The following is a 24,820-nucleotide window of genomic DNA, read 5'->3' as shown; positions in this document are numbered from 1 at the left end:
GGCCGTGTTGTAGTGATTGGGGTTTCATGTTTGCTTTTTGTGAGTATGTGTCGTGGTGTGATCGCTGTTTCAAGTGCTTCGTTCTAACTCGACTTTTATTCCCACTTGCCTTTCTTGGACTTGGTACACAGGCATTTTCTTGGGCTTCTCTCAGATGTTTGAGTTATATCAAATAGGTGAAAAAAAGCCAGGGTAAGGGTGAGGGGCAGAATAGCTGGCGACCTCTTTGGAGACTAGCCTTGCCCACTCATTCCTGACTTAATTTTCTGGCTCTTCCTTGATTGTTGCTGACCCAGATGATAACTGGTGTGGAATTAGAAAGATCACCTATAGGTTAAACTCAAGTCTTTTTACTTAATACACTTCACTGTTAGCAAGTAAAGAAATGTTCCTGTGATGTCCCAAGCATATTTTCTCAGGGATATCTTGGACCTCATACACTAAATTCTCCCCCTCAGGGACTGGCTTTGGGTTCCAGAGTCGTAACAAGGATTGAACAACCTAGGCTCAAATGGGGTTGCAAATTGAGAGACTACAAAAATGTAGCATGTATACTTATTAGCAAAGAAACAAATGATCTTAGTTGAAATCAAATGGACCCCCAGGACAGTAACTAATCCCTCTTGATGAACATATTTTTTACAAATTAATTTGATAATATGTTCCGTCCTGTTTAGCCCTGGTGCAAAAATCACTAGTTCTTCTGCTGGGCTCTCTCAGCCTAGGCCAGTAAAACAGAAAGGAAGCTAGCGAGGCTTGAGGCTTTCATTACAGTGTCCAAGGATAGACTGTGTCTGATCCCAAGATCACTCTAGAGTGGGTTATCAACAGGGTGGTCAGTTTGTCCAATCTCGGGGATGGATGACATCATTTCAGTAAAGATCAGAGGATTTGTCAACTGCTTTGATAAGAGGAAGCAACGCCCCACTTTTGAATTACAGTTCTCTGGCACTACTGATATGAGCACTTGGAATAAAGCATGTCTTTGTATTTCTTGTTAGGTGTTGGTTCTCTCTCCTCCACCCCCACCCCTATTTTGCCCTGTTTAAATGAATGACAGCAAAAAACCCTCAAGTTTGGAGTTCCTTTGTATGTCTTTTTCGTAGAATTTTGCAATAAAAATCCTTAAGTTTTTTGGTCCTTGACCATTAAACTTAACTTATGGCTTGTTTTTTCTCCTTTCTTTTCTCCCCCACCTTGCCATGTCCATTTGTGGTGTATCAGTGCGATTGAGAAGCTGAATGGCTTTCAGCTAGAGGGATACACCCTGAAAGTTGCCTATATCCCGGATGAGTTGGCTGACGTTCCTGGGCCGAACTCTCCTGTCATGCCGACTCGCCGTGGTTACGGTCATAGGGGACCGCAGAGACAGGGATCCCCAGGAGGAGCTGCAGGGCAGAACCACCAGAATGATATTCCTCTTCGTATGCTGGTCCCAACTCAATTTGTTGGAGCAATTATTGGGAAGGAAGGTGCCACCATTCGGAACATCACCAAGCAGACGCAGTCTAAGTAAGTGGCTTGTGTGTCAGCGACATTGCAAGAATTTTTACATGTGTTCCATCAAATCACATCAGCAGGGTCTAGGGTGGGGATGGGAGGAGTGCCCCCTAGCACTTTCTGTCTCTGTCTGAGGATGGTCTCTTGTTAGTGTCTCTGGCTTGGCTTTATGGAGTCTTAAGACTGCAATCTTGATCTCAAAGGGGATTGCAGAGGAGTTGTCCTTCCCCTTGGAATTGAAATGAACATGGAAAACTCAACTTGCCAACAAACTTCCTCTCTTCCCTCTTGGCTCCCAGCCTGCTGGTAAAGCAGCTAGAAAGGATTCCATCAGTCTGCAGACACCCTCTACAGCGTTTTCTTACCTTCCTTCCCTCGTGTTTTCCAGGGTTGACCTGGCCTGGGCCTTTTCTATCTCATAGCCCTTTCCAGGGGCCAATCTGCCACCTACATCTCAGCTTCATTAGTGGCCTCCAGCAGTCCGCCTTTTGTCAGGCTGGCTGGGCCTTCATGGATAACCTGGACTTAGCGCAGCAGCTCACACTTATCCAAAAGAGAAGGCCAACAAGAGCAACCTTCCCGTTTGTCTCAATGTTGCTACTTCTAGATTGGTGGCTGCTGGACCATTAGAAATGGAAAATATTTAAGAATTTGGAAGCCATGGAATTAAGGAGGGGACGGGACTGAAATGTGTTAAAAGTAGGAAAACAGAATTATATACAGTATATTTCAGTTCCCCTTTACATATTTTAAATCATTTGATCAGTTCTGTATGACATGGTTTCACATAAAGATATTATTTGGTATGTTTAAGAGATATAAAGTCCTGAGTAAGAGAGGGGATGGGGAAATGATTTTAGGGACAATCTGTGCCCCACCCCCAGCATATTTTCAAGGGGATCCTACCTAGGACTTGCTTAATGACTCTGAAAGGTCAAAGTGGGGGAAGCCTTGTGCTGCCAGCCAGAGGCACTAGACCCAAAGGTGCCAGGGTGGTAGGAAATAACATGAGCCATGAAAGCATTTAAGTTCATGATAACTTCTGTTTTCTATTGAAAACCAAAACTGAGCAGACTTTTCAGTGAGCTCAGCGGGCTCATCACAGGCATCTTGCTACAAAAGGAAAACTTCAAGCGTCATCCCTCTCCCTTCTCTGCCAGCTCCCATATTTGTTGCTGACTGGATGCATCCAGCTGCCTTCTAGCCAATAAGCAGTAGTGAAAAAGTAGCTGTCCTTGGTAGTGGAACAGGCTTCCCTCTTTCACTGCATTCTTGTAGCAGGATGGTATCTCCAGACAATTTCCGATGATCTTCTTCATCAGAATGAAGTGCTGGGCATGAACAATTGATGCCCTGCTTTATGGATTTAACTTAGGCTTCACTGGCCAATATGAACCTGCTGTCCCTATTCAGAGGAAAAGGGGACAGATTTCCTTGGAGAAAACCTACTGAAGAATGGGAGTGGGGAGTGGAGTGACAAGTTAGTTTGTGGGAGGGGGTGGTAGAAGGAGGACCCCCTCTTGAAATGTTTTTTTGCAGAAGGTGAGAATGCTTTGCCTGTATGCAGACTCAAGTAGCACTGGAACCAGCTGATGGCCATAATCTAATAGAAAGCAGGCATGGTCTGGGAGGGATGGGAACCTGTAACCCAAGAGCATAGCTAAGCCCTACCACTTCTTCTAGGGTCCCATGAGCCTCTTGACCCATTTGTTATCTCTTCCTCTCCCTACTCCCCACCTCTATCCAGCTTTATTTTTCAGAGTGCGCTGCATCACTTAACTCACCACAGTCACTTTCTAGCTGGTTTCCCCTTCTTCACCATGTGCCAAATTTGGGTGTTTCTTGTAAGACCACCCATTGACTTACCCAGTGGGGTATAGCTGTGGATTCTGGTCTACCATGTTTTCAATTCTGCAGTACAAATTTGTTGTATGCCATGGGGGTCGGGGCAGGAAGTTGGGTGATAGAATCCAAGAGGAGGTGGTGGGCTTGTTCCATCAGATGCTCTGCTGCTCCTTGCCAATGGATTTAATTATCTTTGGCTACAGAAACTCATCATAATTTGATGGGCACACTTTATGAAGTGGCCTCAGAGGGCTGCCCTAATCAGCAAAGCAACATTCCCTCCTCCCCCAAGAGATCTGATGTGTAAAGTAAGATGGATGGGGATAGACGGAAAGAGACTGTTGGCATCTCTTTACAAATAAGGAGCTTTTGGAAAAATGTGGTTCTGGAGAAGAATGGAAGCCTTGGGAATTGAGATCCTACTGGGCCCTATCCAGGCCTTCTTCCTTCCCAATGGCTAGCCCCATTGTAGGCAAGATTCTCTTGATGTCTGTGTAGCCCCAGTTGGCCATGCTGTTCAATGAGAGAAAACCAGTGACAGAACTGTGGTTTGCATTCGCTGCTGTGCTGTTGCCAAGATGACCCTGGTGGCTTCTGGGTCTTTGGCAGGGAGGTGGGGTGCAGGTGTGGACTGCCTCTGAGGCATCATTCCATTATCCCCAAAAGGGCACGGCCTTTACTACTCCTAGGAGCCAAACGGGCTTTGCAAGAGCCTGCCCAGCTGTTGCCAGCCTGAGAGAAGGAGAGAAGATAAGGGCAGCTGACTTCCCCCAGTTGATGTAATGCATTTGGGGATAAAATGAAGCGCCCATGGCTGGCTTGTCAGTTTCCCAGCTTTAGTTCCAGTTGTGCCTGCACCAGCTCGGGTATTGCAAGATGAAAGAGAGTCTGTTTGCAAGTTTAGCTACCTCCTCTGGGACTGTCCCACTCTACGAAAGGGGCACCCAATGCTCTGGCATTGTCCCCTCATCAAGGAGATCTCTGAGTAGAAGCTTGGAGAAGAGCCGTGTGAGAGCCCAGGTTTGGCTGAGCTCTCCCCCACCTCCTTTTGCTGAAGGGAGGTCCAAGTGGGGAAAAGGAGGAAACTTAAGGAGGTGATGTGGTACAACAGGAGGATGACTGTATTTGGAGTCTGGTATCTCATCTCCAGTTGCTTATTTCTGTGATATTGGGCAAGTCAATCTCTCTAGGCCTCAGTTTCCTCATCTGTAAGAGAAGGTGGTTAGAGCAGAGCTGAGAGGTCTTTTCCAGCTCTATATCTGTAATCTGAGCTTTTAGAAATCAGAGCTGGAGTGCAGCCCTCATGGCAATATGCATTTCACAACCCCAGTGATAATTTTGTGGAGACAGTGCCTTTATCCTTCAGCTACTCCCCACCCCTTCCAAAACTCCCTTGCCATGCCCCTTTGAGGGCAGGGGCACCCTCCTTTCATGCCCCCCCCCCCCCAGGCTTTTCAGGGACTGCTTGGATGGTAGCTGCTGCCTGTGCCTAACGCCCTAGAGAGCTGTTGTCTGTGGTGGTGGTGGTGGGAAGGACTCTCTCAGAGATATGGTCAAGGTAAAGAATGGGTGTGGCATGATGGGTGGGGAAACATCGGAAAGCCAAGGTGGGGAGGGGAGGGGCTTGTGATACTTAGAAGAAGTTTGTAAGCCCTTGTCTTGTACCCAAGGACGACATTTGTGCCTTTGCTCCTGAGTGTTACTCCTGAGTAGTGGTCCTTTCTGCTACAGAGACTATAAATCCCTTAACATTTCTGTGTGTGTGTGCGTGTGCTTGGAATTGGATAATTCTGAGGATAACCTGAGAAGTGTTCGCACTAAATGCATGGTCAACTCTTGATCATCTGCCCTGGAAGGGGGAGAGCAGTGGCACGATCACCGTGGGACAGTGGAAGGAACACTGTCTTTGGAGACAGAGGACCTGGGTTCAAAACCTGGTTCTGCAGCTTCCCACCTGTATGACCTTAAGCAAGTCGACTTCACTTCTTTGGGTCCCAGTTTCTTCATCTCTTAAGAATGCAGGAGCTCAACTAGATGGCCTCAGAGATTCCTTCTAGCTCTAAATCCACGATCCTCTAATTTCTTCTTGTCTGCCTTTGCTCAACTCTGTAAGACTTCTGGGTAGCAGACTACTTTTCCACTGGCATTTTGCTGAAATGAGGATGACAATAAATTGACAATCCTTGAGCCCCTACCATCCACATGGGCAGCACTGAAAGATGGCCCAGAAACATTTTAGATTGTTGACGGACATTCTGCTGGGATTCAGATTCACATGAAGAGGTCACCAGAAATGGAGAGATGCCCCATGGGGATAATCAAGAGTTGACACTTTGAGGGATGGAGTGACTTGCCCCACTCTCTGCCCCCACTTGGTTTGGCTCAGAAATTGGGGGGTGGTTTGTGAGGCTGGACCAACCCAAGAAGATAGGCTCTTTGGAGGCTAACCTTCTTCCCACCTCTTTTTCCCATTCTCACTGAAAGAATTGATATTCATCGCAAGGAAAATGCCGGTGCGTCTGAGAAGCCGATTACTATCCATGCTTCTCCTGAAGGCTGTTCAACTGCTTGCAAGATTATCATGGAGATCATGCAGAAGGAAGCCCAGGATACGAAATTGTGAGTAAAAGGCATTGCCTGGGGAGGAGGGTTTCTAGTTTAGCCTTTATTGTTCAGTGATGCTTTCTTGGGGATCTGTTTAAACAGAACTCTGCCAAAATGCTAAGGAGTGAAAGGTATCATGTCTACATGTGCCACCAACAGCCTTAGCTGTGGGAGACAAGTGTTTCTGGCACTTCTGTTACCTTGGTTGGGAAACTGAGGTCCATTGATCTGAGCACAGTGCCTTCCAGTGAGTGCCCCTGGGTGTGGCTACACAGCTGCTCAGCAGTGTCCCTAGTGAATAGAACACTAGGCTTGGGGGCAGGGAGCTCTGGATTCAAATCTGGCCTCTGACACATACTCCCTGTGTAGTCATGAGCAAGTCTCTTCTCCTCTCAGAGCCCCAGGTTCTTCATCTGTAAAATGGGGCTGATGATCATACTAGTGAGTACCTTCCTGACAGGGTGGTTATTTGATTCACATGCGGTGATGCACATCATGTTCTCTGTAATCCTGGAAGAGCTTCCGGAATGTCATTCAGCATTCACCAAACACCTCTGGGCCATCTGACTTGAGGAGGAAGGAAATGGGACTAGGAGTGTTTTGAGCAACTTGGAAGAAAAGCACCTATTGATTTCAGGGTGGTTTTTGTGTCTCTTGAGTTTTAGACCTTGGCAATCAATCTTCTGGGGGCTGATGAGCCTTAAGAGGCTCTTGTGGGAACTCTCTGTTTCTCAGCTGCCTGGTTGGCACTAGAAGGCTGTAATGGCTGTTCCTGATGGGTTTGTTATTTTCAGTTCAAAACCTTGAGTGCCAGGGGGCATTTGTGTGATGACCCAGCTCCAGCTAAAGAGATGTAACTGATCCCTGCGTTTTTCCTCATTTTCCTCGATGACTGAGACAAAAGAGAACATCTCTTCCCCATTGCAGGAATATCAGTGCAGAAAGTTCCCCTGAACTAAAGTCCTAAAATGTCAGTCTCTTTTTCCACGACCTACAAATTAGGGGCCAGTGGGAACTTAGAGCCTTCATGCTGTTAACTTGCTTATTAATTCTACCTGTTATGCTTCAGTTACATAGCTGGGCTCATGACTTAGTTTTTTGCACAGTGAATGCGCATTCTTGCAGGTTGGTGACCAAAGTCTTGCTTGATCTTTTACGTTGTCAAAAGGAATTCTGAATGAAACCTTTTCTTCTCTTTTAAATCCCACCTTCCCCTATGATTGTCATCAATCATACATCAAAATTTGATTTTCTAAAAATGAATCCATGTGAGAAGTAGGCAGAATGCTCTCTTGCCAGGGGCAGTGGGCACCCTTGTGATTCAGATGTCTCTATCTCCAATAGATATCTTGAGTGGGAATGAAGAGGGAAAGAGGGGAGACTTTCAGCAGTGTCTCTCCAACCTAGGTTTCTTTCTTATCCTCCTAGACCTCTACCTTTCAATCCCTGGCCTTGATGCCTGCTGACCATCCAAGAAAATAAGAGTGAAAAGGCTCATTTGGGGATAAGAAGAATCCCTCAAATTGCTCAGGAGCTTCATTGTTCCTGTCCAAGTTGTATTTCCTACTCTTTCGATTCCCATCTCCCTTAATGCCTATGCTCTTAAGAGAATGTCCAGAGATTAAATCTCTTTACTAGAATCCAAGAGAAGCCCTGGGAGGACTCAGCAGCTGCTAGCATTGGAAATAGCTGCCTGGAAGTCATAGAAAAAGGGACTGACTTAATGTCACCTGATCAACCCAATGCCTCTATTTCTCCTCTCTTCCAATCCATGACCTATATTCCCTGTGGGATCCAGAACTGGTGGCTAGGAGCTTGGGGAGGAGGTATGTGTGTGTATCTTGTTCTCACTCCCCTGTGAGGGAAGTGTGGATGGGGCCAAGGGCCTTCTGTGCTGATATATAGAATTTTGTGGGGTGGCAGAAAGACCAAACCTACATAGCATGGGAACTAGGAGCACATTTTCCCATAGAAATGTTTACCCAGGTGAGGAGGACACTTGTGAAAAGGGGCCCATTTGATTGGGGACTGCCTTTAACAAGGATTTGCCATATCCCAGAGCAGCAGCTCTCTGATACTGCCTCATTTTTTCCTATTAAAAATCCCATGTAAAGATGCTTTCACCAGTGTGAGCCCCTCTTTCAGAGTAAGTCATGCTATTACTCATCAGCTTGGCATCACAAAGCAGTGTTAGCTAGCTTAGTGTCTGCAGGTTTTGCAATAGGATGCTGCTCTCTGGAGGTTAGAGAGCAGGTAATTTGGGTCAAGAGTTTCCAAAGAACAAGGCTGTTGGACTTGTTTATTCATGTCACCAATTTTTAAAAAGTGGCTCTTGGTTTTTATAACAGAATGCTGGAAACGGAAAAGGTTCTTTAAAGATCGTCTTGTTGAACCCAGAGTTATTTTCATAGATAAGGAAAATATGACCCCGAGAAGGGAAGGGAACTGCCCAGGATTCAGCCCTTCAGTGACAGAACTGGGGCTAGAACTCCAGTCTTAAATCCCGTCCAGTACCATCACCTCTAATTATAAATTATTCCTCTATTTCTAACAGGCACTTCCATGGTATTTCATCTCGGACCGCGCTTAGTGCAATGCCTCGCACATAGTAGGCACTCAGATGTTTGCTGAATGAGTGAATATTATATTTTTATTAAAATTTCCCCTCCCCCCCTGCCTTGAGTTTCTGATGTATTTCGGTCTTGCAGCACCGACGAAATTCCTTTGAAGATTTTGGCTCATAACAACTTTGTTGGCCGACTGATTGGGAAGGAAGGAAGGAACCTGAAGAAAATCGAGCAGGATACTGATACGAAGATCACCATTTCGCCGTAAGTATTGCACTAGCTTAAGATTTGGACTCAGATATCTTGGAATGTCATGGGAGCCCAAACCACCATTAACAGAATTTTATTCAGCAGAGCCAACTCACTTCAATTTGAGTTACTTCTCTCCTGCGTCCTGTCTGTGTACTTAATAAATATGTTCACTCTCATTCTTCCAAATCATCTACCATCCACAAGCATATATCCTTCTGTGGCCCCCACTGGAGGTGTTGTATGTTTCCAGTGGAGGAACAAGGATTAAATGCTGCATTTCCATGTTGGTTAAGGGGTTGCTAAGGCAACATGGCTTGCAGTAGTGGAAAGAAGACTGGATCTGGAGGCTGAGGACCTGCGTTCAAATCCTGTATGCAAGTTACCACCTGTGTGACTCTGGGCAAATACACTCTCTGGGTCTCAGTTTCTTCAACAATAAAATGAGAGATTTAGACTACATGTATCACTAAAGTTCTTTCCAGCCCTACAGGGTCTCTGGCCCTTGTTGCCTGAGAGAAGTTAAATGGAAAATCAACAACTTTTTTTTTTAATTGTTTTTTTGGGGGATGGAATACGTGAAATTTTTTTTGCCCTAATGTAAAGGAAAAGGGGAGAGGATAATCAGTAACTGACATATCTATGTAATTCCTCTGCCTTTATTTTTTCTATGAGATCTTTATCTACCTGTTAGGATCACAACTCCTCTTTACTTTGAGACTCAGAAAGGTTTAACAACTTGTCTCCAGTCACACAGTCAGTAAAGCATTGGAAATGTGGGATTTGAACTCGTGTATCCCCAACTCGAGGTCTTATATTCTATCTGCTACACCAGGCTGACTCTGCAAAGTAAATAGATGTGAAAATTCAAGAGAAAACTGGTTTTCGATGACAGCCCTTCCTTCTTCAGTGAGGTGCTCTTTTAGGGAGCTGTGAGAGAACATATGAAAATGTAAAATAGCAGGAGGACAAAAGTTGGCACAGCGTGACCTCTTCCCTATGGAGAAGGCAAAGATGGTTTTCTGACTGTATCAAAGTCAACCTTTCTAGTGAGTCTGAGACATATTGAATAATAACATCTAAGGGACCTAGGTTCCTTAGGGTAATTCAGACACATCCACTAGTAAATGCCTTTAAATATTATAATATCATCTGGGTCTCATTTCTCATTGTTGTTTACTTCCCTTTTAACCATGGTTTTTAACTCATATCTAAAGTGGCTTGACTTGGAGTTTTCTGTATTCTAGTCAAGGCCATCTTAGAAGGGTAGGTGTGGAATGGGAGAGGAAATCATGTCCCATCAGAACTCCTAGTTAAGATTCCAAGTCTCCAGCATGACTGCCTTACCCCCTTTAATGTTGTATCTTAATGGTGTCTGAATGATCTAGTCCATGTCTGAGCCATTAAAGCTGATGATTTTGGTTTCTTGTTTGAAGTTGTTGGTTAAGGTAGGTCATAGAAGACTTGGCTACCACTAAGCTTCCGGTCTTTGAAAGTGGTGAGTGCTTCCTCCTTGTTGGATGGTCCCGCAAACATTGCCCTGGAAAAATGTAAACACCGGATGTCTCCATCTGAACTGTACGTTATTTGAAAGATTAAGTGCTGTCCTGTCTGGAATTGCTGTAGTCTTTTCTTCAGAGCGTAAGAATGGAGCTAAAAGTGTAACGGGGCCCTGCTTGATGCTCCTTGTGGCTGCGTAGACTCTCACTTCAAGAATCTTGTTGCCTTGCATTTCACTTTCAAATGACCAGTAGACATGACTCCCACTTAAATGGTTGATCTCTGAATACCATTTAAAGTACGCTTTAAAACTGAGCTGCAGTTAAGAGACCAGTTTTCTTCAGGATGCTGTGAAGAGAAGCCTTCTCTTGCCTTCTTCTGTATCTTACAATTCTTTCCTTCTTGCTTCTTGGCTAATTCCTTCGATGTTCTACCACCCGCTTTTAGCTATTACCAGCTCCCACGGTGGGGTTTAAATCATCATTTGTGCCTACATGGGAATTAACTATCTTTTCCTAATTTTTTCTTTCTTTCTCTTTTTCTCTTCCTGTGTATTTTTTTCTCCACTCTACAGACTGCAGGAGTTGACTCTGTACAATCCGGAGCGTACCATCACCGTTAAAGGTAGCATTGAGACTTGTGGCAAGGCTGAGGAGGAGATCATGAAGAAAATAAGGGAGTCTTATGAGAGTGATCTCAGTGCTATGAATGTGAGTTCTGAAATACTGGAGGTGATTAAGACTTTTTTTTTCTCCCTTCCCTTTTTTTCTTTTCTGTATTCTTTTGGTGAAGGTGGTCAGTTAGGAATTGAATAAAATGTTGATGAAATATTGTCCTCATTGATAGAACTGAAGCAGCCCTTATGTTGTATCAATATGGGTTTGGTGTTTGTAGTTGAAAGGGGATGTAGTAGTGATTGGACAGTATGAAAGGGAACTATGAAGTAGGTTAAAAGTGAAAGTTCCCCCCCAGCTCCTTCACTGTTGGTTACAGCTTGGGATACACAGAAAGTTTCCGACTGACAAGGCCGCCTGTCTATAGTGGAAGAGGGAGTACCCTAGCAGACCAGTAGAGAGGGACAAGAAATGATAGGGTAGAGGAGCTTATGACTTAGGGATTCAGCTCTGATGGGTGACTATCTCAAGGAAAAGTGGACAGTTAATAGGGCTGTAGTCAATTAATGATGCATCCTGTTGGGATTAGTGTCTAAGTAAGAGAAATGAGATTAGCTGGCCTTTTAGAACTTCCTCAGGAAGAGAAGCTTGAGATCTAGATCCAAATTCCGGAGTCAAGGAGTCACTTTAGCACCTCTCCTGATTTCTCTTTGCATGGCTTCATTCAGACTGCCCTCATGGCTGTGCCTCAACTTAAAAATGTGGCTTCTCACTTCTAATGCTCTCTTCAAAATCTTTGCATATATTTTAGGACCTCACTTCATCATTAAAATGACCATGTGAAACAGAGCCAAAGTGACCTATCTGTACTTTAAGGATAGATCCAGACTAGCAAAGGCTAAATCTTGTAATTCCAAGCCTAGAACTTTGTTTTTTTCCTCTTTTAAAGAAAAAAGAAATCCAGCCTTCCCTTGCTGTGTGGCTGTTCATGAAGCTCCAGTTCTGTATCAAACCTGCTATGGAAACAGTAAATGTGCCCAACTGGTGTAGATTCTGTGCCACGCTTTCTTTGGGCATCCTGGTTTGTGATGGTTCTGCACCCTGTAGGCGTGTGAAGGCACATACCATCACTATCATCATGACCAGAATGGCGTTTTCTCAAACTGCCTTTAAGAAAAGATGATGCCCTTTAGTTTTATGGGGTGAGTTTAGGAGTTGGAACAGTCCTTATCTGGACCCAGTTTTTCAGTGTAGGATTCTACTACAAATTCATCTACTTGGAGCACCTGCCCAAAGCTAGGGCAGAGTGGTGACTTGGATTGTGAGGAGTTAGCCTGAGCTTGGGGGTAAGGGAGAGAGAGAGAAGGAAAGCAAGGGTGATGAAGATAAAGATAGGAGAGGGTTTCTTCTCAGGAAGTGTCCAATGGAAGCTGCTTGGGAGCAAGTCTAGTTTTCAGGCCATTTTTCTTTTTTTTTTTCAGATAAGACTCTTTGTACCTACAGGGTAATTTTATTCTTGGCTTTCCTTTCAATTTCACCCTCCCCCTCTTTTCCCACCCTTGCCCCTATTCCAAAACTAATTTTCTCCTTTCCCTGTCCTTTCCCTCTCCCCCACCCACCCAAAAAAAGAGAAGGGAATGACAATGTAGAAGTTAGGGAGGGTGGGTGGATGGATGGGCGTCTTTCCTGCTGAAGGACTTAAGATGCATGAACGTCTTTATTAGGCCTGGCTTCAATCTGTCTCATTCCTTTCTTGGCCATCCTGCATTTCCTGGCTCTGTAGATCTGGTTTGGGCCTCAGTGGAAGAGCGTCACCTATTGGCTGCACCAAGAGTTTATAAGTGATTTGGTCTGTTCAGTGAGAGCCCACTGTGGGTAGAACAGTGGAGCGGGTAGCACAGAGGACCATGCCAGAAGTGGAGGCCACGGTCCCTGCTGCCCATGGGCACCACTCCCGTCCATATCGGGGAGACCGAGCAGGTGACAGAGATTAATGAACCTACAGGAGACAAGCAAGTGCAAACTCCCCCTTTCCCCTGATGGTCTGAGGGGCTGTTCAGGTGACGTTTGGACATGTGAATGCCAAAGAATTGTTATTATTTTAAATAGTGTGAGAGAGAGAATGAGAGATGTGTCCTGTACTGAGTGTTGTCTCGTGATGGAGCTTTGGCATTGAACCTTTTTGTCATAACATACATAACCTTCCTACCCTTGCAGCTTCAAGCCCACTTACTTCCTGGATTAAACCTGAATGCCCTGGGTCTGTTCCCAGCCTCTACTTCTGGGATACCCTCACCCTCCACTTTGGGGGTTCCTTCGGCTGCAGCCGCTACTAACTACCTGCCATATGGGGTAAGCTCTTGGTTTGGGGCTGTATACAATGAGTGAGGAAATCTTAGGAGGGTGTGACAGGACCTTTGGAATAGTTAGCTTTGAGCAGCATCCCTTCCTGTGCCTACTGTGCCTACTGTGCCTGCTGTGCCTGTGGAAGGCCACTGGCAGCAGAGACCTTGAGGGGAGACGGTGTCCAATCAACCACTTGAGCCAGGCCAGCCTTCTGGGCATCATTAGGTACTCTTACCCAGATCTAATCCCAGCGCACAGATCTCCATTCTGCCCATTCATTGGCTAAGGCTTGTCAGCCCCTTCCCATGTGAGCTGGTGGGTTCTGTTTCTCCTGCTTATGGGTTGCCAACACATAGCTTGGAGCCTTGCACATAGTGTTTGTTTAGTCGATGCTGGTTGAATGGATTTGGGGAATGTCAGTCAATGGTGTGTTCTTGACAGAGTAACCTCACTAACTTGAATGTCAAGATTTACTCCGAATAACAGACTGCAGGGACTTGTTTCCTTCCTCCCTTTAGGAACATCAGGAGCCTCTGGGACGTTGACACCTAGGCAGACTTTTTCCTTCAGGGTGTTTTACGTTTTTTAATGTGAGGAGCCTTCATAGTTGACTAGCATGAGTCCTGGCCAAAATGTAAAGGAAATCCTCCCTGGGCGCTCCACCTAATCCTTGTCAGAGGAGTCAGTGTCCATTGTCGTTCCTGGATTTGAATCTCCTTACCTTAGACCTGGGCCCATCTTGAAGATGAGCTTCCTACTGAGTGAAACCTAGGCTAGGATTGCTTATCTGGAAGTCTATGTCATTTCTGGAGTTTTAAGAGATGTCCCCGTTGTGAGTTTGGACAACTCCATCTTTTGACTTTTTAATGACACCATCGATGTGTGTCCCCCACCCCCAAATGCCAGGACAGTTTTATGATAACTTGTACCCTAGAAATTTGATGTCCAAGTTGTAGCCATGCATTAATTCTCCTGGTCAGCCTCTGTCATGGTTGGGGGAGTTTCCTTCGTGTGCTTCCTAACAGTCCATTTCCCAATTTATCTTTATCTATCACATAATCACAAAGTAACTTTTTCCATTTTTACTTTCTTCTCTGTCCTTCATCAATTTTTCTTCTTTATGAAATAAACAATTTAAAATATGCTCCCTTCCCCTCCCCCAAAGTGCCTTCTTATTTCACTTTCCATTTTAAGGGCTTTGGGAACCAGTTTTTTGGCCCTCAAAAAACAGAAATCCACTATACTAAGAGACTAATAATAACATAGGGAGGAAGTTGAGACTGATAACGAATGTAATTCATTACTGATTAATTAACGTTACAGAGCTCTGCATCAAACTTGTATGTATGTATACACAGACATGTGTATGTACATATGTGAACTCTTCCCAGTCTTGTCCAGTGTCCCTTGGACTAGGGGGATAATGTGAAAAAATAAAATCTGCCCCTTATTTGCTTTTCAAAAATTAAGACACTTTTCCCAAGGAGAGGTCTTGAACAAAATGCAAACAGATAATAAGTTGGCAGGTTTTGTAGCCCTGTGTAGATTTCATTCTACAGAAAGGGATGTTAGTGTCTTGAAAAGGAATCTTCTAACAAAATTGATCAAACTAGAGGGAAATTTGAAAGGGTTCTTGTGAGAGACTAGTAAGTAGGGCTATGTGGTGGAGTGGAGAAAGCTTTGGTCTTGGATTGGGGAAAAGAGAGATACGTGAGTTTGAATTCTACTAAAGATAAATCTTAGTTGTAGAAAGAATCCAATGAGATAACCTCTGTAAATCCAAACTGAAGGAGCCCTACATGTGTCAGCAGCTTTTATTAAAGTGCATTTGAATGTTGAGAATTTGTGTCTCCTAAGATCTTGGGTATACTCACTGGGTGATCTCTAGAACCAGAAAAATTGTATACAAATTTTTAATGTGTTTGGGGATGTATTTTTAAAAAGAATTCTAGGTGAAAAATTGTCCTTCACACCAATTTATCTTTTGTAAATTGAGATTTTCCTGTATTCTCTTTTCTTTAACTAGTACTAGCTAACATATAGCAACAGAAGGTTTACAAAGTGCTTTGTTCTGTTGTCCTTTTTGAGATCCAGATTCACCAGGCAAATATTAGGACTTCCCTTTACTTGGCATCTTTATTTGTTTCAAGAATTCTGGAAGTGGAAAGGCTCTTGGAATCCTCCCTTCTCCCTTCTTAGCACACTTTGGAGAAGGGAAATGGGTCCTGAGAAAGAAAAGTGACTCCTAAGGTCTTGACTAGTACAATGTCTAGCAACACTGTGCTCCTGTATAATACACCCTATTTCACTGTCCTTTACCCTTCTGGATGTTTGTTGTGAATTTGAACATATGAAAAATTATACTCTCAAAAAAATGCATTTTAAATTTTAAATGAAACTCAAATGAAAGGGACAAAAAGGCAAGTAAGAAGAGACAAGGGACTGAGAATTGTTTATTTTTCTAGCAGCCTGGTTAGACTGGCAGGGCCACTAATTCAAGAGCTCAGCTTATAGGATTGGAGATTCACTAAATCCCCACCTGACTCTCAATGCTCTCTAGCCCCCTCCCCTAATTCTTCACAGTAGGACACACAACTTGAGCTGACCACACAAGACTTATGCTGAGAGGCCAGTATGCCACCACAGAAAGGACAGGATTTGTGACCATAGGACATGAGTCCAAATACAGGCTGCTACTAGCTGCCTCTGTGGCCTTGGTCATTTCCCCCTTCTAACTATTGGTTTCCTCTTCTTTGAAATGTTGGGGTTCTGATTAGATGGTCTCTAATTTCCTTTCTGGTATAGTTTAGGACTGTGTAAGGTGGCTTCCTTCAAGGAAAAAAAACAGGCTCTGCTGGGCTCCAGGAAGACTATAACAGAAATTCAGTTGCTCATGAATACAACAACACATGAACTAGTCAGGGAGTGCCTGGAATAGGCTTCAACAGAGACCCTAAGGGAGGGGCGTTTCCTGAACCTCCCAACCAAAGGGACCTTAAAGGTTCACTGTGTCTGGTTGGGTTTTTGCTGTTGTGTAATTTAAACAAACATCAAATTAATGAGACATTAGAAATAGTACATGGGAGTGGCCACTTAGTGGTTTCTAATCTCCCTCACTCAGCCGAGTAACTTGGTTTTCTTGGGCTCATTTCTTTTTTGAGCCTGTCTAAGGTGAGAGCTGTGGCCTGCGTGCCTTGCCATCCACGACTGGCATATGTGTCCTCAGAGAACTAAGCTTTTCTGTTAAGACTCTCCTTCTTACCCAGGACCTCAGCAGCATGGCAAAAAACAGTGCTCCAAGACTTAAAAAGGGAGAGTAAAGGAACATGATAGTCTATAAGCCCCATGGCTTTTTATAGCTTGGAGTGACTTGTTCCATCACTACTTTGAAAGAAGAATGCCTTTTGCCCAAAGCATATGAGGGATTTCTCTTGGAACAGAATCTGGAAGAGAAATATTCTCTATAAAGTTGAGTACCTAGAGCTTGGTGAGAAAATTTGAGACAGTCTTACCCTCAGCCTGCTTTCCTTGTTTCTTATTTTAAGATGATAAGAAGAGCAAAGAAAGTCTTCACTTTTTTGTTATTTGCTCTGAGGCCTCATTGTCCATGGATAAATCTCAGGTCAAGCTCAAGTGATGGGTGTTGCTGTGGCAGTGTCTCTGGGCTCTCACCTTCTCTCCCTGTTAGCTTTGGTAGTCACAGCTTTCAAAGGCATCTTGAGCAGCTTGGGTGGAGAAAACCAGAACACTAAAGCTAATGTTAATTCTAGTAGTCTCTCTGCCCAGTGATTCATCTCAGAAAGTTGTTTTAATCTGATTTAACAAAAAGAAACTTTCTTTAGGCAGCACTAGACAAAGAGTTCTCCACAAACCTCGGAGGTGAGACATAAAGGAGTTTTCAGGCTTCATCCTAGAGGCTTTGGCATGCCACTGTGCAAGGAAGTGACATGGTACACCTTCCGAAAAGTATCTTGGTTTTTATGTGAAGGTGAGCCTGGAGAGGCAGGGATAGCAGGAAACAGGAGTTTTACCACCATGGCTTTCTCAGTGGTAAGCTTCCCAAAGGACCAGCTTCCTCTCCCGATGAGAATCCAGATATTTCTGTGTGTAAATAGGAGCTAAGCTAGTGAATGTTTGTACTTTTAGTCAAAGTTTCCACAGCCCTCACCTTCCTTTCATTTTTCCTTTTTTCTTTCTTACTCAAGTATATCTTCAGACCTTTTCCTCTTCTCACCTCAGAGACACTAAAAGTCCAACCACAAACACCTATAGGATAGAACAAGATGAGAGAGCTACAACTCCATTAGATACAATTCTTTTTTTCTTCCCTGTATCCTCAACTTTCCCAATCTGGAAGTCACCACTAGATTTTTTTATACATACCCACATAATACATATATCCATACACTTCACTTTTACTGCTAAGGAAACTAAGTGGCAAAGTGACCTGTACAGTTACCCAGTAGCAGAACTGAAATTCATACCCAAGCCTGGCTGACTACAGATGCCCACATCGCCATACTGCCATTATTCTCTTGGGAAGAAGTTCTGAGGCTTCCTTTGCATTTGCTTTGTCACCCTGACTTTATCACCCAGCACCCTTTGCCTCACTACTAGGTTGTCTCTGCCCAGTTGTCCCTTACCACAGAGTCAAGGCCTGCTACCTTCTCTGCTACCAGCCCAGATGGGTTTCCCTGGTGAAATGGCAAATAGTCTCAAGCTTCTGCCTAGAGGCTGGCTTGCCTAGCTCTGAGCTGGAAGTATTTGGCACCTGAAAGTGGCAGGAAATGCTGCTTCCAGAAATGCTCCAATAGGGATATGAGTGAGGAAAAAGGGACTGGCAGCTGTGAAGAAAAAAAGGAAGGAGGTTGGCATAGCCCTGGGCATCAATTGCTGGCACTGCCTGGCAGACCTAGTCTTTTGCATTACTCTACAATCAAGTTCTTTAAGAGTTCTTTTCCTGAGTTCCTAGAAATCTGGGCCAGAGGAGGGGGTGAGAGTGGGGAGGAGAGATGCCTAATAGAATAAAGGTGAAAATGGTGAGGTAGGGAGGACTATTCCCTAGCTTCTTCAGCACTATGTCACCATCTCTTCATTCTGTAGGCTCTTTAAGAGACCAAATGGAATTTATGAATTGGGGTGAAATTTTGATTTTGAGATGTTCTCAAGGACTAGTTAAGGCAAAGATGGTTGTGGTTTTGCTTCATGTCCTTTTCTCTGGAAACAACCACTCAAAGGCTAGTAACTGTGTGTGTAGCATGCCCCTTCTGTAATAGGCTTGCCAGCTTTAAGTGGGTAGCTTTATTTTTGAGTAAGATTTTCTGTCATTGGCTTTGGGTTGGGTAGAATGACTCATTATTCCTTTTCTCTTTCTGCTACTCTCTTTTTAATGACTTCAACATGATTTTGGTAAGACATAAAGCTGTTAACTAATCCCTCAATCTAATCCAGAGTTGCTTCTGAAATCAGGGGGGTATCTTTTGCAAGAGAAAGGGATAGGCTGGCAACTTGCCAGGTGCCCAAAGGCTAGATCTGGTTGGCATGCATGGTTTCATTTCAGTGTAGAATGTTGGGTTCTCTCCCCTCCACCAGAATAAATATACTGAGCCCCAGTATTTGCTCATACTTGTATCTTTCATGATGGATGAATAGGAATTACTAATTGGCAGACCTGCCATCAGGTACTTTTATGTTCCTCTTATTAAAAGGGGTTCCATAAAACCTGCAGAAAAGTCCTTGGGAACATCTACAAACAGGGCATTCAAGAAGTGCTTAGACAAGAATGTGAGGGCGGTGGCCCCACAGCTAGGAAAATCCTTCTTCTGAATGGCATGTCTTGAGGTAGCATAGGGAGGGAAAGTTCCAGGATTAGCACAGTGTTGACTTGCTTGGAGTACATGAAAAGTACAGAAACTGGCATATTCTCCCTTAGGGTTGTGCTCTTGGACTAAGTTACCATGGGTCCAAGGTTGTGATCCCTTAGCCTTCAAGGCAGGGAAGGTCAGTGGTCTGGCTTGTCCATCAGCCACCAGAGAGATTTGGCTTGGGGAGGTCAAAAGGCACATGAGCCCAATTTTTACCATAAAGCCACTTAAATAATTTATGATTAAGAACGGATCTGCCAATTGGACTAAATGTTCAGATTAGCTATAGTTATAGTATTCCCTTCCTAGTACAGCAACTGAATTTATTTGAGAAGGTTACTTGGTAAATATGGATTGGGAGTAGAGAAAGTGGGGTGTCCATAAGCAGTCTTTTCCTTCAGCCTGGTAGTTGGTTGAGTCACTCTGCCCCATTGAAGAACTGCTGAACTGAACCAGAGTAATCATGTCAGTATGGCTGTCATGTCCCCTGGGAAGTACTAGGGAGACACTGGATGGTCTCGTTCCCCTACTTTCATTTTCTTGCTCTGTCTCCCATGAGAGCTCTTGCCTTTCCTGTGGCATCCTAGGTCTTCATGTCAACATATTTTCCTAGCAAGTTAGCATTCTCATACTTGAAAAAAGTCTTTTTTTTAAGTTGGTGACATTTGAGGTTGACAGCTGTTTGAGGCCACATTCAAACCTCTCTTGAAATTAGGGGAGCTAATCAGATCCCACTCTTCAGTGTAGCCCCTTGGGGAGAAAACCTTCTAGGGTACAGCCTGAATACCATGTGTAGAGAAGGCATCCTTAACCTTTTGTGTGTTCTGGACCCCTTGAGAAGTCTGGTGAAGCCTATAGACCCCTTTCCAGAATAATATGTTTAAATATGTAAAGTAAAATATAGAGGGTTAGAAAGAAAACCAATTATGGTGAAATCCATTTTTTGAAATTATCATTTTTAAAAATTCATAGGTCCTGATTAAAACTGAAGTGTATGGGCTTTTATTTTCCTCAGTCACTGAGGATGGCATTACCTGATCCCCAACCCCACCTTCCAGTTTTATTTTTGTCTCATTCTTGGATTGGCTTTGGCCTTTGTTTACCAACTCCAACATCCTTTCTAAAATTCTAAGAAATTGTTTCTTAAGAAAAGAGTTTCTAAACTATATGTGGATTGCCTTTAAAAAAAAAAAAAGTCTTTTACGTCTCTTGGCCAAAAAAGCACACGTGTTAACACAGCAGCATCCCAATCTGCTAACAGTGGTATAAAGTTTAGAGTTTTTGCTAGGATTAGGTTTTACCTTCCACTTGAACCTAAACTGTTGTGCAGGATAAAAAAGACATTATTTAGACTGAAAAGCTGCTCTGTGAATATTCCAAACTGTCCACTCTTCAGTGAGCTGAAGGCACACTCATGGGGAGAGCTTACTTTGGTTGAACACAATTCAACATATGTCTCTTCAGTGCCCAATTATGTCTAATGAGTTTCCTGTGCTAGGCACTGAAGGGGAAACAGAGTTAACCACAGAGGTTTCCCAGCAGATTCCCATGTTGTAAAAGGAAAGAACATGCTATGTTTTGTGAAATGCACCACTGATCAATCATTGAGTCCATGTAGTGGGTGGAAGTAAAGGGATAGCAAGCCCTCTCACTGGGGGAACCCTGAAATATTCCAAGGCGTAAACTCTCTGAGCATGCAGACAAAACAGACAGATAGCTTTATCTACTTCTTCTGGAGAGAAAAGAGGGTAGGGTTCAGTGCTCCAAGGGCCATGCCCTGCTTTGGAAATGCTCACCAGGGTCCCTGCCAAGTGGAATTTCAGGAAGCCTTTTAAGGGCTGCCATCAGAGAAAAAACATGAGGGCCCTGGCCTTGAGCTGGTATCAGACATTGGAGACTAGGATTCACCTCATTCCAGCAGAGAGCACCCCGCCCCCCATTAAGTTCTTTAACCACCTACTTCTTTGCACACCCCAAAAAAAGAAAAATTATGCTCCCCCCTTTTTGGCCTTGTGGCAGGGTCCACGTTGATGATCAAAGGTTTCAGGCTCCCTGCCAGGTAGAGATAAGAAAATGGCCTGTGCACATTTCCTAGAAATCTCAGCGCGGTCATAGAAAGTGTTTTTATAGTGTCTAGACGGCGGGCACTGTGCCTTTCTGGGTGCCAAAGGTTTCCGTAATAGCATTTATTTAATTTCTTAGATGTATTCACTGTTCCCTTCTTTTCCTGGACTTTGTTTCAGGATGATTTTTGGCCCCCATCATCTCTTCCCCAGTAGGTAGTCCTCAGGAGATACATGTGTACTTCCCAGATTTGAGGGTCAGGATGATGAAATGAGCCTTTTGGGTAAAGAAGAATTCTCTCAAATGAGAGAGAACTGATTGATGTGTGTGTGTGTGTGTGTGTGTGTGTGTGTGCACATTTAGAAAGCATGCAGTCCATCCCTTTCCTTCCCACCCTGCCTTCCCCCAGCTCCAAGGGCCAAAGAAGCATCATCAGAGAATTGTCTTTAGGAGAATAAGCAGGTAGGTATGTAAGCCCTTGCTACAGTCCAGGAGCAGCTGTCTCTGCAAATCAACTGTCTTCGCTTGTTTGGCTTCCAACTGCCTTCTTTCTGACTCCAGTGGGAACCAGGGCTCTGCCAACTCTGTTAACACATGCTTTATTAGTACTAAAGGCATTCAGGACCAGTAATAACCATGGCCAGAGACCCAGAGAGAGACACAGACAAAACGTTTTGTTTTCTGTTATGTGAAACGTGTGTGTGTGTCTCTTTGGGGTTTCTGCACACCTTTCTCTGCCCGGGGGTCTTGGCGTGCACACGCGCTTCCTTCTGGCCCTGCGCATCAGCATCCTTGTGTGCCTCTCTTCTCGGCTCTTTCTCCTGTCTGTGCCACTGTCTCCCTTGAAGACTGGATCTTGTCTGCTGCTCTCCAACCTGCTTCAGCAAGATTGCCAGATGCACGGATGGGATGAAGCCAAGAGGCTATCCTTGAAGTGTCCAGAAGTGGGGAACGGTTAGGCAGGTGGATGATTGGAAGAGGAGAAAGTATTTGGAAATCCTTCAGGAATTACCTGCTTATCACTTCTTAAATGCATGCTAGCTGAATCTGCACACCTCCTCCCCTTTTTAATAACCATTGCATTCTAGGTTTGTCCTACAGATCAACAATTCTCCATCTCCGATGTACCAATTACACCATGTGTTTGAAAATCCTCGGACAATTTTAGAAGTCTCTCCTGAACCCTGCACACTACAGGCTGCTTCTTCTATTGGTTCTTTGTTCAGATTCAAGGGCTTCTTGCTACAATCATGAGAACCAAGCTTCCCTCTCTTTTTCCTGTTCCTTCCCCTTTTAGGATGCATTGTGGGGTGGGGTGTGTGCCTGTGTGTGCGCAAGTGTTTTGTGTGTACACATAAAATCCTGGTTTTATTACTGGGAAGAGCAAATCACTTTGGCAGCAGTTCTTTTAACCTTGTAAAATATGGACCAATGAATAATCAGAAATGGTTCACAGGGACAGCTGGACAGGGTCTAGAAAATAAATCTTTAGCTGTACCTACTCAAGTTGTAACTTGTCTCATTAATGAGAATTTTTTTAAATGCCAAGAAGTAGAAAATTTAGAGCTACTTTGAAATTTTTCACCCCTGAGTTTGTTCAATGTACAACCCAAGCTGATATATCTAGTCTTAGAGCAGCATCCTTAAAGTAAGCCTCCTTTTGGGAAAATGGCATTTAGAAAACATTGCTCATTGAAGTAAAGATGTCTCTGAATGGAGTTGTTGAAATGGGAATCTTAAAAATAAGTACATTTGAGCAGGGATTTGGAAGTGAAATTAGCTAAGAAATTAACTATGTTTGAATCAAAATCATTGTGTGGAGAATCTTAACCATCGAACTTGGGAACTCCACAAGTGAGGTGCAGAAGAGGCATCTGGCTAGAAAGAAAATAACAGATGGAAATCAGCCTTGCTGAGATTCCTAGAAAGTAGATGACTAAGCTGCTTTCTGCAAAGGAGACTAAATTATGAGTGGGTGCTGACTTTGTTTTTAAGGCTTCTGTTAAATTGGTTTTTGGGGAGGAGTGAATGTAGGCTGGTCTATTCATCCCGATGATTTCATGTATTCTGACTATGGGTGTGTGCTGAAGTGTTTAGGAAAATGTTGATATTCTACTGGCATCTGGTTCTTGATGAACTCTTCTCAGTCCTTAGGTCTTGCCAGGGAGAAGTAGTCATCAATTCCATCCATATGTGGGTGAGTTTGGGGGCAGTGATTGAAGAAATAAAATGGTTATTTCATGGTTATGATGGATTCTTATTCCCTAAAATGAACATGGACCTCTGGACTTTCTATCCATTGAGTTTTCTGAAAAATAAGTCTCTGAAGGAACACCTTTGTTCCATGAACTTGAGGCACACAGAGCCCACTAGCTTAACGCATGGGCAGGAAAATAGTGTGTAAAAAAGGAGCTTAACTCAGTCTAAAGCAATGGCCAGTACTGGTTCAAGAGTGCAGATGAAACCTTCCTTTGGCTATCCTTTATCTTGTAATAGGAGGGAGGACTATTTCATTGGATTGGTAGGGGACTCTGGTGTCAGATCCATATGTTGTCACATCATGTTGCTGAGTTGTTGCTTAACCAGGGTTGACAGGAGTTGCTATCTGGGGGAAAATTATTTATCATTAAAAAATGGGGGCAGCTAGGTAGTGCAATGGAGTGACTAGAGTGCCAGACCCAGAGTCAGGAAAACTCCTCTTTCTGAGTTCAAATCTGGCCTCAGACATTTAGTATATACATGACCCTAGAAGTCACTTAATTCTGTCTGTCTCAATTCCTCATCTGTAAAATGAGTTGAAGAAGGAAATGGCAAACTGCTCTAGTCTCTTTGCCAAGAGAATCCCAAATGGGGTCACAGAGAGTCAAACACGACTTGAATGATTCAATAACAATTTTTTTAAAAACTCTTAAAAGCATTAATCAAGAGAATTCAGAACTCTGGCATTTACCAAAATTTAGAGAAGGAAGGGATGTTGTTGGCTAGCATTACCATAGCCATCTTCTCAGCTGCTGGCAGGCTTGATGAATTGGCTTGAGTTAGTCCAAGAGAAATGGGGTAGTCCTGATATCCATCCACTTTGGAACAGAAAGTGAGACAACTCTAAAGAAAGGCACACTTTCTTAGGACAAGCATTCCTATAACACATGGTGTTTTGTCTGTAAAGAGTTCCATTAATAAAAGGATTTTAATGAAGTGGATCAAGTTAATTCCTTTTTAAATGTAGGTTATGAATATCTGCTAGATTTTGTTTAAAAATGGAGACTCCCTTACAGGGACCTAGAATGTATGATTTAACAAACCCAAGAGACACACCTCTGTGGGTGTCTCAAAAACAGAATTACCCGAGTTTCTTAGTTAACTCCCTGTAAGCTTATTGTCACTTTATTCTTTTTTTCTGACACAAGTGAACTGAAAAAGCAATGAGCATGTTGAATGTGCTCCCGAGTGTTCCCCTTGCACTGAGAGCTGACCCTCAGCTTGGCTGATCCGGTTATGGCCCTGTAAATTTGAAAATAAACAGAGAGAACCTTTTCCAGGAACAGGGCTGCTCTGAATTGCTCTTTGTGTAAATGTCGTGCCTGCTGGGTCACACTGTGTCCTTCAGCCATGCAGGCTGGCAAAAGAGTGATTGCCAGGAAAGGGGATGGGGAGCCCAGGATTTGTT

General features: G+C 43.8%; 1 protein-coding gene across 9 annotated transcripts in view; it reads left to right on the top strand.

Moving 5' to 3' along the window:
* IGF2BP3 (insulin like growth factor 2 mRNA binding protein 3) overlaps positions 1 to 24,820 on the top strand; it is a 102,927-nt gene that overhangs the window by 69,584 nt on the left and 8,523 nt on the right. For 4 of the 9 annotated variants that reach the window (XM_072650923.1, XM_072650926.1, XM_072650925.1 and 1 more), the window contains 5 exons: positions 1,225 to 1,512; positions 5,830 to 5,964; positions 8,658 to 8,780; positions 10,840 to 10,975; positions 13,097 to 13,231. In XM_072650923.1, coding sequence (XP_072507024.1) covers positions 1,225 to 1,512; positions 5,830 to 5,964; positions 8,658 to 8,780; positions 10,840 to 10,975; positions 13,097 to 13,231 — 817 coding nt within the window. Of the gene's footprint in view, positions 1 to 1,224; positions 1,513 to 5,829; positions 5,965 to 8,503; positions 8,558 to 8,657; positions 8,781 to 10,839; positions 10,997 to 13,096; positions 13,232 to 24,820 lie in introns of all 9 variants that reach the window. The other 5 variants (XM_072650921.1, XM_072650919.1, XM_072650922.1 and 2 more) reach the window with 3 other exon arrangements.

This window comes from Notamacropus eugenii, chromosome 3 (assembly GCF_028372415.1).
Source record: "Notamacropus eugenii isolate mMacEug1 chromosome 3, mMacEug1.pri_v2, whole genome shotgun sequence".
Lineage (NCBI taxonomy): Eukaryota > Metazoa > Chordata > Mammalia > Diprotodontia > Macropodidae > Notamacropus > Notamacropus eugenii.
Note: the sequence above shows the minus strand (reverse complement) of the source record. Positions and strands in the feature narration are given on the sequence as shown.